General features: G+C 48.8%; 1 protein-coding gene across 1 annotated transcript; it reads left to right on the top strand.

The window, feature by feature from the left end:
• Positions 1–1,757: 1,757 nt before the first annotated feature.
• On the top strand, positions 1,758–10,777 carry SOX11 (SRY-box transcription factor 11). Its single transcript, XM_010378084.2, has one exon. It carries the CDS (start codon positions 2,090–2,092, stop codon positions 3,413–3,415), a length of 1,326 nt encoding a protein of 441 aa, XP_010376386.2. The 5' UTR covers positions 1,758–2,089; the 3' UTR covers positions 3,416–10,777.
• The last annotated feature ends 2,445 nt before the right edge of the window (positions 10,778–13,222 follow it).

Here is a 13,222-nt window from a genome sequence, read left to right as displayed (position 1 = left end):
ATATTCCAAGTACTGAATGCAGTGTTTTTCTTTAGGATGAGTAGGGGAAGTGGGTGACGGGGGCGGGAATAGGTTATCGCGATGGCGGTAATTTTTTCAAATAATGAAAACATGGTATTATTTTATGATATTAGAGTCCTCAGAGAAGATCCAATACTTAAGGAATGTAGTATTACTTGCAGGAGGGCACCTGAAAGGAAGCAGATTTGGATAGTTTTCCCAGTCCTACACGGCTGATTTATCTGGTGAAGGGATCCGGGCAGTGTCTTAAGAACTGCTCAAAGTTCCCAGACACCCAGCGCTGGGGGGTGTGGAGAAGGCGAGGATGGCGACAGACAATACCTAGGAAGCGGTAGTGTTCTTTAATTGCCCCCAGAATATCTGTAGAGGCAGCAGGGACTCGATAAAGAAACACAAAGGAGACGAACACGGCGCGATCGCCGGGGTCCGCGGCTGCTCTGTGGGGCCCAGCGCGCGCCCGGTCGCGGCTCCCCGGCGCCAGCGCACCTTTCCACCTCCAGGGGAAATATTTAGACTGGAAACTCGAGTGCACCTTGTTTTTCTCTTTGGTTTATGAGTGACCCAGAAGGCTCACAACCGCACGATTTCAGGACGAGGCTGCCGGAGAAGAGCTGGCGACCGAGGATGGGGGAAGGACAAAGAGGAAGAGGAGGCCTGGGAAGGAGAAAGGAGCGGCGAGGGGCGGGGAGAGGAGGGGAGGAGGGGGCGGGGAGAGGAGGAGCGGGGAGCAGAGGGAGAAGGGAAGGAGGGCGCCGGGCCCCTCGCGGGGACGCCGGGCGGGGCGCGGGCGTGCTGGAGCCTGCGGGACCCAGACCCCGCTCCGGAGCCAGCCCTGGGAGTGGCCAGCTTGAACCCGAGGGCCCCGCAGACCGTTACTCCGGCCCCCGCCCGGGGCGGGGCTCGCGGGGCGCGGCGCAACCCAACCCGCACAGCCGCGTCCCCAAACACCACCGAGGAGGGAAAACAGACGGAGAAAAAGGACAAAACAGAAAAATGCAAACGGGGGAGGGAGCTCACCGCCTCTCGAGCTTTAAATTGATTTCTTTGCCTTACAAAAAGGGAGAAAGGGAAAAGGAGCGCAGAACCCACGTGCCGGGAAGGTTGTTGTCTTCAAGCGCCACCTTCCGTCGGCCAGGGCCGCCGCGGGGCTACCGGGCGGGCTCGGGGCCGGGACGCCGGGGAGCGGCCGAGCCCCGCGGGGTACACGCCGGGGAGCAGCTGCGCCCACCCCGGGGCAGGCCGGGCGCGGCGGACTCCGAGCCGGGCAGAGGCGGCAGTCTCAGGCTGGGCGCGTACCCGAGTGTGTGCACAAGGGGAGTGAGCGCGCGCCGTCCGCTGTCGCCGTCGGGCCTCCCGGGGACTGGGCACAAAGGTGCGCGGGGCCTCTCCCGGGACCCGGTCCTCGGTTCGCGCCGGCGCCCGGACCAGCCCGGTTCGCCCCTGGCCGCCCGCTCCCCGTGGTGCCGCGCGCCGCTTCCGAGCATCCCGGGGAGAGGCGCATCTGTGCACACACGCGGATTTTTTAAAAATAACATATTTCTAGACATGCCTCCTCTCCCCCCCACCCCCATCTTTGCAAAAGCAGCCCGGAGGGAGGGGTGGAGGGGCGGGGCCTCCGAGTTAATAAAGGGAGATGGGCGGAGCCGGCCCCCAGCCATTGGCTAGCCGGGGGAGTGATGTCACCCATATGACACCGTGATAACTAGTTGAGAGAGAGACCTCAACTTTTTGCAGAAGGAGCGCGCGCGCCTGGGTGAGCTCGGGATCCGGCTCTTGCGGTGGGAGCCACGAGCCGGAGAGAGGGGTCCCGGGCTGCCTCGACCGCCGTCGCCACCGCCTCTCCTGTCGCGACCGCAGCTCCCAGCGCGCCGGCGGCCGTCGCCGCCGAAGCCACCGCAGCCGCTGTGTGCAGCCTGGAAGGGGGGGCGGGGGGGAGGGGGGGAGCCGCGAAAGCGGGGTGCCGAGGACTTTGCAACTTGCCCAGGAAGGTGGAGGGGTGGGAGGGGGAGGGGGACCTCCGCACGAGACCCAGTGGCCCGGGTTGGAGCGTCCAGCCCCGCAGCGGATCATGGTGCAGCAGGCGGAGAGCTTGGAAGCGGAGAGCAACCTGCCCCGGGAGGCGCTGGACACGGAGGAGGGCGAATTCATGGCTTGCAGCCCGGTGGCCCTGGACGAGAGCGACCCAGACTGGTGCAAGACGGCGTCGGGCCACATCAAGCGGCCGATGAACGCTTTCATGGTGTGGTCCAAGATCGAACGCAGGAAGATCATGGAGCAGTCTCCAGACATGCACAACGCCGAGATCTCCAAGAGGCTGGGCAAGCGCTGGAAAATGCTGAAGGACAGCGAGAAGATCCCGTTCATCCGGGAGGCGGAGCGGCTGCGACTCAAGCACATGGCCGACTACCCCGACTACAAGTACCGGCCCCGGAAAAAGCCCAAAATGGACCCCTCGGCCAAGCCCAGCGCCAGCCAGAGCCCGGAGAAGAGCGCGGCCGGCGGCGGCGGCGGGAGCGCGAGCGGCGGCGCGGGCGGTGCCAAGACCTCCAAGGGCTCCAGCAAGAAATGCGGAAAGCTCAAGGCCCCAGCGGCCGCGGGCGCCAAGGCCGGCGCGGGCAAGGCGGCCCAGGCCGGGGACTACGGGGGCGCGGGCGACGACTACGTGCTGGGCAGCCTGCGCGTGAGCGGCGCGGGCGGCGGCGGCGCGGGCAAGACGGTCAAGTGCGTGTTTCTGGATGAGGACGACGACGACGACGACGACGACGACGAGCTGCAGCTGCAGATCAAGCAGGAGCCGGACGAGGAGGACGAGGAACCGCCGCACCAGCAGCTCCTGCAGCCGCCGGGGCAACAGCCGTCGCAGCTGCTGAGACGCTACAACGTCGCCAAAGTGCCCGCCAGCCCCACGCTGAGCAGCTCCGCGGAGTCCCCCGAGGGCGCAAGCCTCTACGACGAGGTGCGGGCCGGCGCGACCTCGGGCGCCGGGGGCGGCAGCCGCCTCTACTACAGCTTCAAGAACATCACCAAGCAGCACCCGCCGCCGCTCGCGCAGCCCGCGCTGTCGCCTGGGTCCTCGCGCTCCGTGTCCACCTCCTCGTCCAGCAGCAGCGGCAGCAGCAGCGGTAGCAGCGGCGAGGACGCCGACGACCTGATGTTCGACCTGAGCTTGAATTTCTCCCAAAGCGCGCACAGCGCCAGCGAGCAGCAGCTGGGGGGCGGCGCGGCGGCCGGGAACCTGTCCCTGTCGCTGGTGGATAAGGATTTGGATTCGTTCAGCGAGGGCAGCCTAGGCTCCCACTTCGAGTTCCCCGACTACTGCACGCCGGAGCTGAGCGAGATGATCGCGGGGGACTGGCTGGAGGCGAACTTCTCCGACCTGGTGTTCACGTATTGAAAGGGGCGCCCGCTGCTCGCTCTTTCTCTCGGCGGGTGCAGAGCTGGGTTCCTTGGGAGGAAGTTGTAGTGGTGATGATGATGATGATGATGATGATGATGATAATGATGATGATGGTGGTGTTGATGGTGGCGGTGGTAGGGTGGAGGGGAGAGAAGAAGATGCTGATGATATTGATAAGATGTCGTGACGCAAAGAAATTGGAAAACATGATGAAAATTTTGGTGGAGTTAAAGTGAAATGAGTAGTTTTTAAACATTTTTCCTGTCCTTTATTTGTTCCCCCCTCCCTTCCTTTATCGTGTCTCAAGGTAGTTGCATACCTAGTCTGGAGTTGTGATTTTTTTCCCAAAAAATGTGTTTTTGTAATTACTATTTCTTTTTCCTGAAATTCGTGATTACAACAAAGGCAGAGGGGGCGGGGCGGGGGAGGGGAGGTAGGACCCGCTCCGGAAGGCGCTGTTTGAAGCTTGTCGGTCTTTGAAGTCTGGAAGACGTCTGCAGAGGACCCTTTTGGCAGCACAACTGTTACTCTAGGGAGTTGGTGGAGATTTTTTTTTTTTTTTTTTTTTCTTAAGAGAACTTAAGGAACTGGTGATTTTTTTTTAAACAACAACAAAAAAAGGGACCATTGCAACTTTTGTTAATTTAATTTTTTTTTTTTTTTTTTTTGGAGGGAGAAAACTGATGTCTTCTATGCATCCGATTCTTAACAAAACTGCAGGGAGCTTGAAAAAATGCAGACTGTACAAACGCTTACAAAAAAAAAAAAAAAACTGTGAACTGACTTAAGATCAGAGTTTACTTTTCAGATCAAATTGTTTATGGTTTTACAAATGTGATTTCTACTTGCCAACTTTTTTTTTGTAACTTGTTCCCTTATACCTCCTTGATTGAATACCAGACAGCCTAGACCTCAGTACAAAAGGTATTGAAACATTTTTGATACATAACAGACCTCAGTCTTTTTTAAAAATTAATATATTTTCAGGCGTATTTTTGTACAGTGAAAAGGGAACATTCTTGCTGTGTTTTTTCAGTAAGACTTTCAGGCACTTCTTCCCTTTTGATTTCTTTTTTTTCCTCTGTTTTTTAGCATGCAAGTATGTTGGTACGTTATGTCCTGGTTTAAAAAGGATTAAAATTTTAAAATAATCCTTGCATCTAAAGGCCTTGTGGTTTAAAAAAAAAAGCAAACTTTTTTTTGTACAGCTATAGTAGAGATTTGTTCAATATTTGTAGGTAAAGATTTATTGAAAATGGTGATATAGACCTCAGAGCTGTTATCTTAGTTTAAAGATTGTATATGTACTGTACTATAGTAGGACTTTATGTATCTCATACGCTGTGATGTGGATGGGGCCCCAGATGGAAGGTTTGAAACTGGATTCTCGATTTTTAGCAAAAAAGAAAAAAAAGGCACATAGTTTAAAAAGTTTCTCATTTTGTGCAATATAATCTAAATAAAGTACAGACCATCTGCATATTTTGTAGCAAATGGTGGCAAAGCAGACTCAATGCACTGTCGACATCATTGCCTGTTTTTTTTTTTTTTTTTTTTTTTTTTTTGTGCTGGAAGTCTGTATCTTGACAATTTTAATAAATCAGCTGGAACTGATAGAAACTCGCATCGCCAATAGTCTCTATGGAAGTCAAACTGGAGGTCCCGTTGTCGCAGAGCATTCGGTGGTGAGGCTGTTGTGTGCGCGGATGGGGGGAGGTGGCAGGAGAGAATTCTACATTTAGGGGGTTAGGCTGAAAAGTGTTCAATTGGCAGGCTGATTTCTTTTACCTCTTCCGCTGGTTGTGAAAGACAGGGGAAGGGTGTTCTTTCTCTCTGCCCTCCCTTTCCATCTCCAGCTCCCCATTTCCTTTCTCACCTCCTCCACTCCCTGCCTCTTCTCCCCACCCACCCTGGCGGGCGGGCAGCGCGGAGGCTCGGGAGCTGGCTGGGGAGGGGCGGACGGAGGGGCCTGGATTGCCAGCTCGCTTGGTCGGGGTCCTGTTAGCTGGGGCTTGTGTGTTCTCTGCGGCGGGCCGCGTCCCCGCTGAACCTCGCGGTGACAGCCGCCCTGGGCAGCGAGCGCTCGGGGCACTTCTATCCCCGCCTCTCAAAGGGTGGGGACAGCCGTTTCCAGATTTGAATTTTTTCTGTTCTTTATTTTTAACGCTGCGTCTTCGCGTGTGCTCAGAGCTGGTTGTTGGCGGAGAGCGCGGCGCAGTGTTTGACCTCTAGCGGTGAAGGGGGAAGGGGAAGAGAAGTGGTCGGTGTCTCTTTCCTTCTGTCCCCCGGGGCCGTGGAGCTGTCGGAGGGAAGAAGGACTGTGCGGGGAGGCAGGGAGCGCGGGGCGCGGCGGGACCCGGGCTGGGAGCGGGAGGGAGGTGGGAGTTGGGGGAGGACGCGGCAGGCTGGCCGAGGGCACCCCGAGGAACATGGCATGGCCTCTGTGCGATCCGAGTCGCGGCCTCCGGGGTGCCGGGGAGGGCCGAACCACTGGTGAGGGCGTGGGGAGCAGGAGGTGGCAGAGGGCGCCTGGGCGGTCGCCCGGGACGCAAAAGGCAGAGCCCTGCCGCTCTGCGTCCCGGTGCCTGGCTCTTCTTGCCTCGCCACCGCGTGCTCCTGGGCGCGCCCCGCCTCGGGCCCTGGAGGGGCGTGGAGATACCAGCACTGGCGTCCCGGGCCCGCGGGCCGGGGAGGGAAGCCTCGGGGCTGCGGGGTGAGAGGAAGAAAGCAAACCCGGGAAGCAGGCGGCCGCCGCGGCCGCCGCACCCGCGCACCCCGGGCCCTCACCACGCCCTCCCCGCGCGCCGGCTCAGGGGCTGCCCCGGAATCAGCTCCCCGGGGGCCGCCACAACAAAGGTGGATCCCCATCTTGATTGTTCTCCAGGAGCCTCTTGGGGGCTCGGGCGGCGGCGCGGGCGCGACCCATCCCGCTGGCTCTCCCTGCTCGCTGAGCGCCTTTTGCCTGTCCACACCCCCTCGCTCCCCACCATTTTTCCTGGCCGGCCTGTGTCCCCAAGCCCTCGCGGCAGGCCAGGGCAGGCGATCGCGGCCGGGCACGCGCGCCCCGGGCTCCCGCCCCCCTTCTGAGCCTCCTCCGCCTCTTTCCGCTGGGGCTGGGAGGAGGGAGGCTGGGAGGCTGCACGGGGCCCAGCGTGCCAGCCCCGGAGTTCAGCCTCTTGAGCTGCGGCGCCTGCAGCGGAGGAGGTTTGCAGTGGTTAATTGAAACTCGCTGCAAAATCACCACGACTCTTTCACCTACTGAAATGATTGACCGAGGTCTGGCCTTCCATTTTTACTGAGATTTGGCGAGACCGAATGGAAGCGTCCGCACAGTAACTGCAGCTGCTAGGCCAAAGGGGCCCCAGCGCCCTTCCCTCCTCCCCTCCCGCTTGCTTTTGCCTTACTAGATCTTACCACCACCTCACCCCCGGCCCCGCGACTGCGAACTCGGGCCTCTCACCCGCCCCGCAGCCTCCCGCTCTGGGCGAGCCTCCTCCCCAGCCCCCACCCCTGGGATGCGAAGCCAGCAAGCTTTTGCTGCAGATGGACAGGTTTCTTTTCTGTGGCTTTTTCCTTTCGATAAACCATCAGATTTCAGTAGTACACTTGGGAAAAGAAGGGGCTGATGGCGTTAACCAGGTTTTCAATATAGAACTGGATTTCTGGAGTTGTTTACCTTACCCCTCACCCCCTCAACATGTAGACTAATGCAGCCATTGGTGGTACATTTATTTTAGCCACGAATAATTAAACCAGCGGTTTACAATTGACACTTGCTCCGTGCTGGTGATTTTATGTGGCAGCCCTCTGCTGCAGTTCCGAAACTTGTTGACAGCGTAAACCCATTGATAGGCTGATCTATGTATTTTGAAAACCTGAAAACTTGGCATGTATTTTATGTTTTAATCATAGATGAATCTTGGACATTTTCTGTGGTGAAGTGGAAACTTAAGTAAATTAGTAAAGTAATAATTTGGCCTCAGAATGGGAAGAGATAGTCCAGATTTTTTTTTTTAAAGCCATGTGGCCTAACTTGATAGAAAAATAAAAGTAATTGGTTGGCAACCTAAATTTAAAACCTGTTAGAACTCAGGACAGGCGCTTCAATGCGCTTTTTAACAATATTTAAGGCTGTTTTGATGAGTGCATTGTGAGAATCATCTTAATGAATTCTTTTTTGAATGTCTAAAACATAATATAATATACAAGGTATTCTTGCCACTGGATAGTCTTCAATAAAAGTTTAATTGATTTTTGTTGTTGTTGTTGTTGGTCTCTTAAGTAAGTCTTATTTTTAACTAAGCATTGACAGAATATCTTAAAATGGTAACCTGGGGGTGGGGGGTGGGCGCTGTGTGCACGGCAGCCTAGCCAGTGGGGATCCTGCTGTTTATTATAAGTAGTTCACAGACTCTGATGACATTTTGGTAAGCTTTCCATCTTTAAGAAATTGAACCAGCATTCTCTTATTAATTCTTTAAACTGTGGAAGTAATTTCCAGTTCTTACACTCTGATATGCATCCCTTTTATTTAAAAAAAATGCTAATAAAAGGCAGTGTACTTAAACTGTGCTTTGCAAATATTATGTATGTTATGAATGACTACAGACACTGGGCAAATTATTTGTAGAATGATTATCCTTTAGCTAGAGAAAGAAATCATTACAACTCTTTTGGGCAGAGATGTTTCTTTTTAATGTTAATTAAGGGGAAGTGATTTAAATATGCATAAATGTAGCAGTCAGGGTGATTTAGTTGTTTTTTTCTTGAAAGAAAAAGACTCAAAAGACAAGACTTATTTTTCTCTTCTCTGGGAGTTGAAATCATAATCATCTGATACTAGTACAGTACAAGAAATTTACATTTGTTTTTTACTTCAGAATTTAAGTGACTTTCGAGCAAGGAATTTGAGAAATAAGGCAAATAAGTTGCTCTATTTTAAAGTAGTCATTCAATATAAATATATTATATCAATCTTAACTTTCTTATTCTCTGATATGATTAATAATATGTATATTCTTACTTTTCTTCTAATGGGCATATGTATCCTTGTGGACACTTTGAGAGAGGTTTTCTTGGACTCTCCCATTTATAGAATCTTTATACTCTTTTACTGTGTGGTTCCCTGCTTTTAACAGATTTCTGAGGCAAATATATTTGTGCTTTTTTCTTATGTAGGAAGACCAGCGAAAATAGTTTACTGAGTTGTCAATTTTATCAGTAGATAAGAAACTTTCTTTATTACAGTTTCAGGGAAGATTTTTTCAGGATATTTCTCAGTTATTCTAAGGGCCAAATTTTATAAAATTTCCATTAGGAATGTCAGTTGCAAATACCCTTTGTATAGCCTAAGCCTGTGAGGATAACAAGAATGAGCCTTACCTATCCTAACACAGGAAGTTACAAGTTCCCAAAGTAACCGTCTCCATGTAACTCTTGACATACTTTTCTGAGATTTGGCTTATTTTTATTATTGGTTCTTTCTCACTGTTCATTCTATTTGATTTATTCTATAACATCCCCTTTTATTTGATGATCTGGAAAATTCTGCTCTTTGATAACAACTCAGGATTTTTTTTGTTCAGTTTTGTTTTTTGCCCCTTCCTGTGGAGCCTACGTTTTCAACCACAATAAAGATGAAACGAAATTTATAAAACTGAGCTCTCTTCCATTTTACTTACTGCTGGCTTTTTTTTTCCCCTTGATTCCTACCATATCTTCATTTTTTTTCATTGTATTTATTTAACACTACCTATATCCATTAGCTGCCTAATTAGTTTTATCTGTTCCATGTGGATGCAGTGAGTTTATAAGAGAATTTCACAAACAAGTAGTTTTTTAGTGAACTTAAAATAAACAGAATTTTAAAGGAGACCTATTTTTATACTCAATAAAAGCACAAAAGTGCAGAAAGTATAAAATGGCTTACAAAGGGAGACACAAGTTCATAATGTTCCGTGTATAAAAGTAATAACTTTATTGGGTAGAGATATTCGTACAAGATCTAGCACCTCTGCCAGTGCACAGATAGGACTGTTTTAAATGATTTGGGAACTTATAGTTGCCTGCAGTTGCAAACAGAGAACTTCTCTACAGAGAAACAAACCACTAAAAGCAATATGATCGAGTTGAGATGTGGTTTCCAACGAGCAATTGGTGAATTTAAGCAACCTGGATGTGCATATGTGGAGGCTCCCGTCTCACTGTTTGATCAAACTTCTTTTATGTAGTCACGTAGACTCCATTTTCTCTGCTGTGAAAATGACTAAATAAAGCAATATGACAAAAAGTTTAAAAAGGCATAAAAAATAGGATTTCCTCTAGGCTCCTCTAAGAGACTTCTTTAATACGATACTTGTCTTACTTTCTTCGACACATTACATTTCCCCTTCCAAAAAAAAAAAAGCAGAACAACTGGAAGTAATTTATCATATAAAGAATTTTGATCAAATAGATATTGACAAAGGGCCCTCTGTCACATTTTTCTTCATCCAGCTTTTGTTCAAAAACAGTATGCCTCCTCCCTTGAATCACATAGGGAGAAACGTTATACGCCATTCTCATTAATTTCCCATTTTGTCTACTTTTACTCTTGTACATATGTTGTGGGTTTAAGAGTCTTTTGCATTTGTTCTGTGACACCTTTTTTTGAATTGACTGTTTTAAAACGGAGGCCTATTTTTTCCGGTTTGGGACTCCTAGTGGTTATGGCATCCCATAATGCTTCGTGACGGCCACCAGGACAGAACCACCTGATGTTTTAGAGCAGTTTTCAGCATGACACTGTTAACAAGTGTGTATTTTCCAAGGCCACATGAAACTTACTTTCTTAGCCACTCCAGGTTTGGGAGCAGAAAAGCTGAAAAACCCTTTTGTGTAGAAGTCTGAGTGGTTTGTGGGGGGGACCTTTTTTAGAGTTTGCATGCCAGCGCACGACCTATTGCTGTGAAACAGAGAGAGGGTAAAGCTACCTGAGGCAGTGCGCTGGAGGATGAAGTGTTTGATAGCACTAGGGGGGAAAGAAAATGCATGGCAAAGTTTCGTCTTCTCGTAGACTATCTAGCATGCAGAGTGTAGTGTGTTGAAACGGTGTATGACATTGCTGTATCAAAGTTGTAAAATTAAGCATTATTTATTGAAAACTATGTATTTTTTTGTAAAAACCTGATCACATAGAGAATATCAGTGGCTTGTGCTTGTGCTTCAATCGAACCAGCTTCTTGACCCACCCCCCCTTGGTATGCAGTGTTAATGCTCAGGGTTGAAAATAGTACACTCCAATGTCTGTTTTGCAAGAGTTTTTCACAGAGGATTACATTTGTTCAAAAGACTCTAATAAAATTGTGTGATCAATCTTCACTTGTGGTTTTTACGTGACTTTTTTCTAGTTTTGCATTTGATAACTGCTGTTTAATTCTGAAAATGTTGTCTCAAACCAGATGTTAGGGACAGGCTTGAAGATTCCTCATGTCTCAGCACCCAGCGCGGCTGTCAGCCTCGGCAGGAGGAAGCCCACAGAAAGTGAGTTTTCTGGGCAGGTTGGAGAGCTACTGACAGTGGGAATGCCTGTGGCGATCACATCTCGATATATTAAACTGGCCGATAGAGCCAATAAAACCACAGACAAAGTGTAGAGGGGTAGATTAACGTGTTTTGTCAGAAATGTTTGAAGTAGAAAACGAAGGAAAAATATCAGGGGCAATTGCTGCTATTGAATTCAATGCCAGCAAACTCCATTCCTTGGTGTCTTTTTTTTTTCCCCTATAAACAATTTACAGTGTAAATGTATTTTGACATAGAAATCATTCTGTATTGAGATTCTTGATATAAAATGCTTTTATGAAAGCCTGTAAGTGATCCTTGGAATTATTATCAGTTTTTTTAAAAGATGTGTTTACATGGTGAGTGTGTGTTGGATATTAAATTTGGTTTTGTAGAAATGTTTGTGTTGTATTCTAAAAAAAAATCTCAAAGTGTGCAATTAACACAACCACTCTTAGGTTCTTGGTTATGTCAATTTCCACTACAAACCAAAGAACAAATATCAGACCTGTCTATGGCAACTTTTTCTAATAGTTCTATCATTTATTCAATGTTTTGACCTCATTTCAGAATATTTTTGAATGTCTTTCATCTTGGTAGGATTTTCTTTTTATACCTTTTGAAGGAAACAAAACATAGACCCTGTAGAATTTTTATGTAGCAAAGAAGGTCCTTGCAGTGAGCACTAATAGATCCTCAATATGTGGCAAATTCCCCATTGGGACTCCTTGTACTATTTGCTATACAATTTACCTTTCAGTGATGTGGTGTTTCTCTTAAAGAGATTTTTTTCTAAAATGTAATATATTTATTGACCCCTTTGGTTAAAATGTCACTGATATAATTTTTAAGAAAACAAAATGTTGAAACATTGATCTTCTCCCAGTAAATCTAGGAGTGAGGGGAAGAGTTGATGGGATCTTTCCTTCAGTGATAGCTCATCTATAAATATCCTAAATATAGTCTCCTCTCACACAATGTCATGATCCAAATATGGATAGTAATAGCCTTGTCAGAGAATATGTCGGTTCTCCACAAAAGTCATTTCTTTCATAAAACGAATAGCTTGGTGAACTTGAAAAAATTGAATCCTGATTATAACATTGGTCAGAGCACATACTATTTCATTAGAAATGCCATTCTTTCGGTGTTTTGAGAACATGGAGGTCCTAGCAGAGCAGCTCTTCGTGCCACTTTATATTCAGTCTTTTGATAGCACTGAACTGCAGAGCTACACATTCTGTGACCTATGATCAAACAGACAACTGGATCTAACATGGGATCTAACTTTTTCTAGTACATGAGAAAAAGTTAGGAGAGAGAAGATTTTTGACCCTTTAAAGATTTCTTTCTGTTAAATCATCACCAAGGTGCATTTAGCTTGTGTTTAAATACCACGGGTGCCAGTCATTTCTGCTATCCTTATTCTGTTCTGAAGGATTTCGCAAACTCACATTTCCAGCTGGATTAAATGACCATGTTCCGCTCAGTGCCCCTTGGCTACTAACCAAAGAGCAGCTTATGGACTATAGGCTTGCTCAGAACCGGGACTCACTCAGTCTGTCTTAAGATTTGAACTGCACTAATAATCAGGCTTCTCGGCCCCAGATTTGCAGTTAAGAAACACACACACAGGCCTAGTTCTTGGTGAGAGTGGAGTTGGGAGGCCAAGAGGAACTCTGAAGCCTGAGGTAGCCACCACAAGCTGAAACGAGGAGGTTGGAAACAGGAGGAAAACCTAGAAAGCAGAGAAATGGTAAGGGAGAACCACAGGAGCCCTGAGAGGAGGAATCTGGGGTATCTGGGAGAGGCGGGCTTTGGCAGCCCTCTGCCCCAGCTCTGTGGGATTTCCTGCAGCAAATCTGTGGCCAGGCTGCTGGCAGACTGGGAGGTATTTGGCTATTCCTTGTTACTAACAAAAACATAATTTTTTATTTGAATGGCAACAAAGCCAGAAAAAAAATTACATTCCCTTTGCTCCCTTGCAGAGAGAGATGACCATGTGACATAGTTCCGGTCAATGAGGCTTTAGTGAAAGTTTTTCACTGAGCCCTCCAGGAAAACCCCTCCACAGGTAGGCATACATAGTGGGTATGCACCTTTCTGCATTTTTTCTTCCTTCCATCTGGGGTGTAGGTGTAGTGGCTTGAGATGCAGGTGTGATCTTGTGATCAGGAAAGAGGAAAAAGCAATTTCAGATTCCTCGAGCAGCCACGACAAACTTGAGCCACTGAATCACTGCCAACTGCGGCACTGTGTTTG

Source organism: Rhinopithecus roxellana, chromosome 17, assembly GCF_007565055.1.
Source record: "Rhinopithecus roxellana isolate Shanxi Qingling chromosome 17, ASM756505v1, whole genome shotgun sequence".
Taxonomy (NCBI): Eukaryota; Metazoa; Chordata; class Mammalia; order Primates; family Cercopithecidae; genus Rhinopithecus; species Rhinopithecus roxellana.
This window is presented reverse-complemented; position numbering and strand designations above follow the sequence as displayed.

Coding starts and splice junctions, on each gene's coding strand:
- SOX11 (XM_010378084.2), top strand. CDS start 2,090: ATGGTGCAGCAGGCGGAGAGCTTGGAAGCGGAGAGCAACCTGCCCCGG.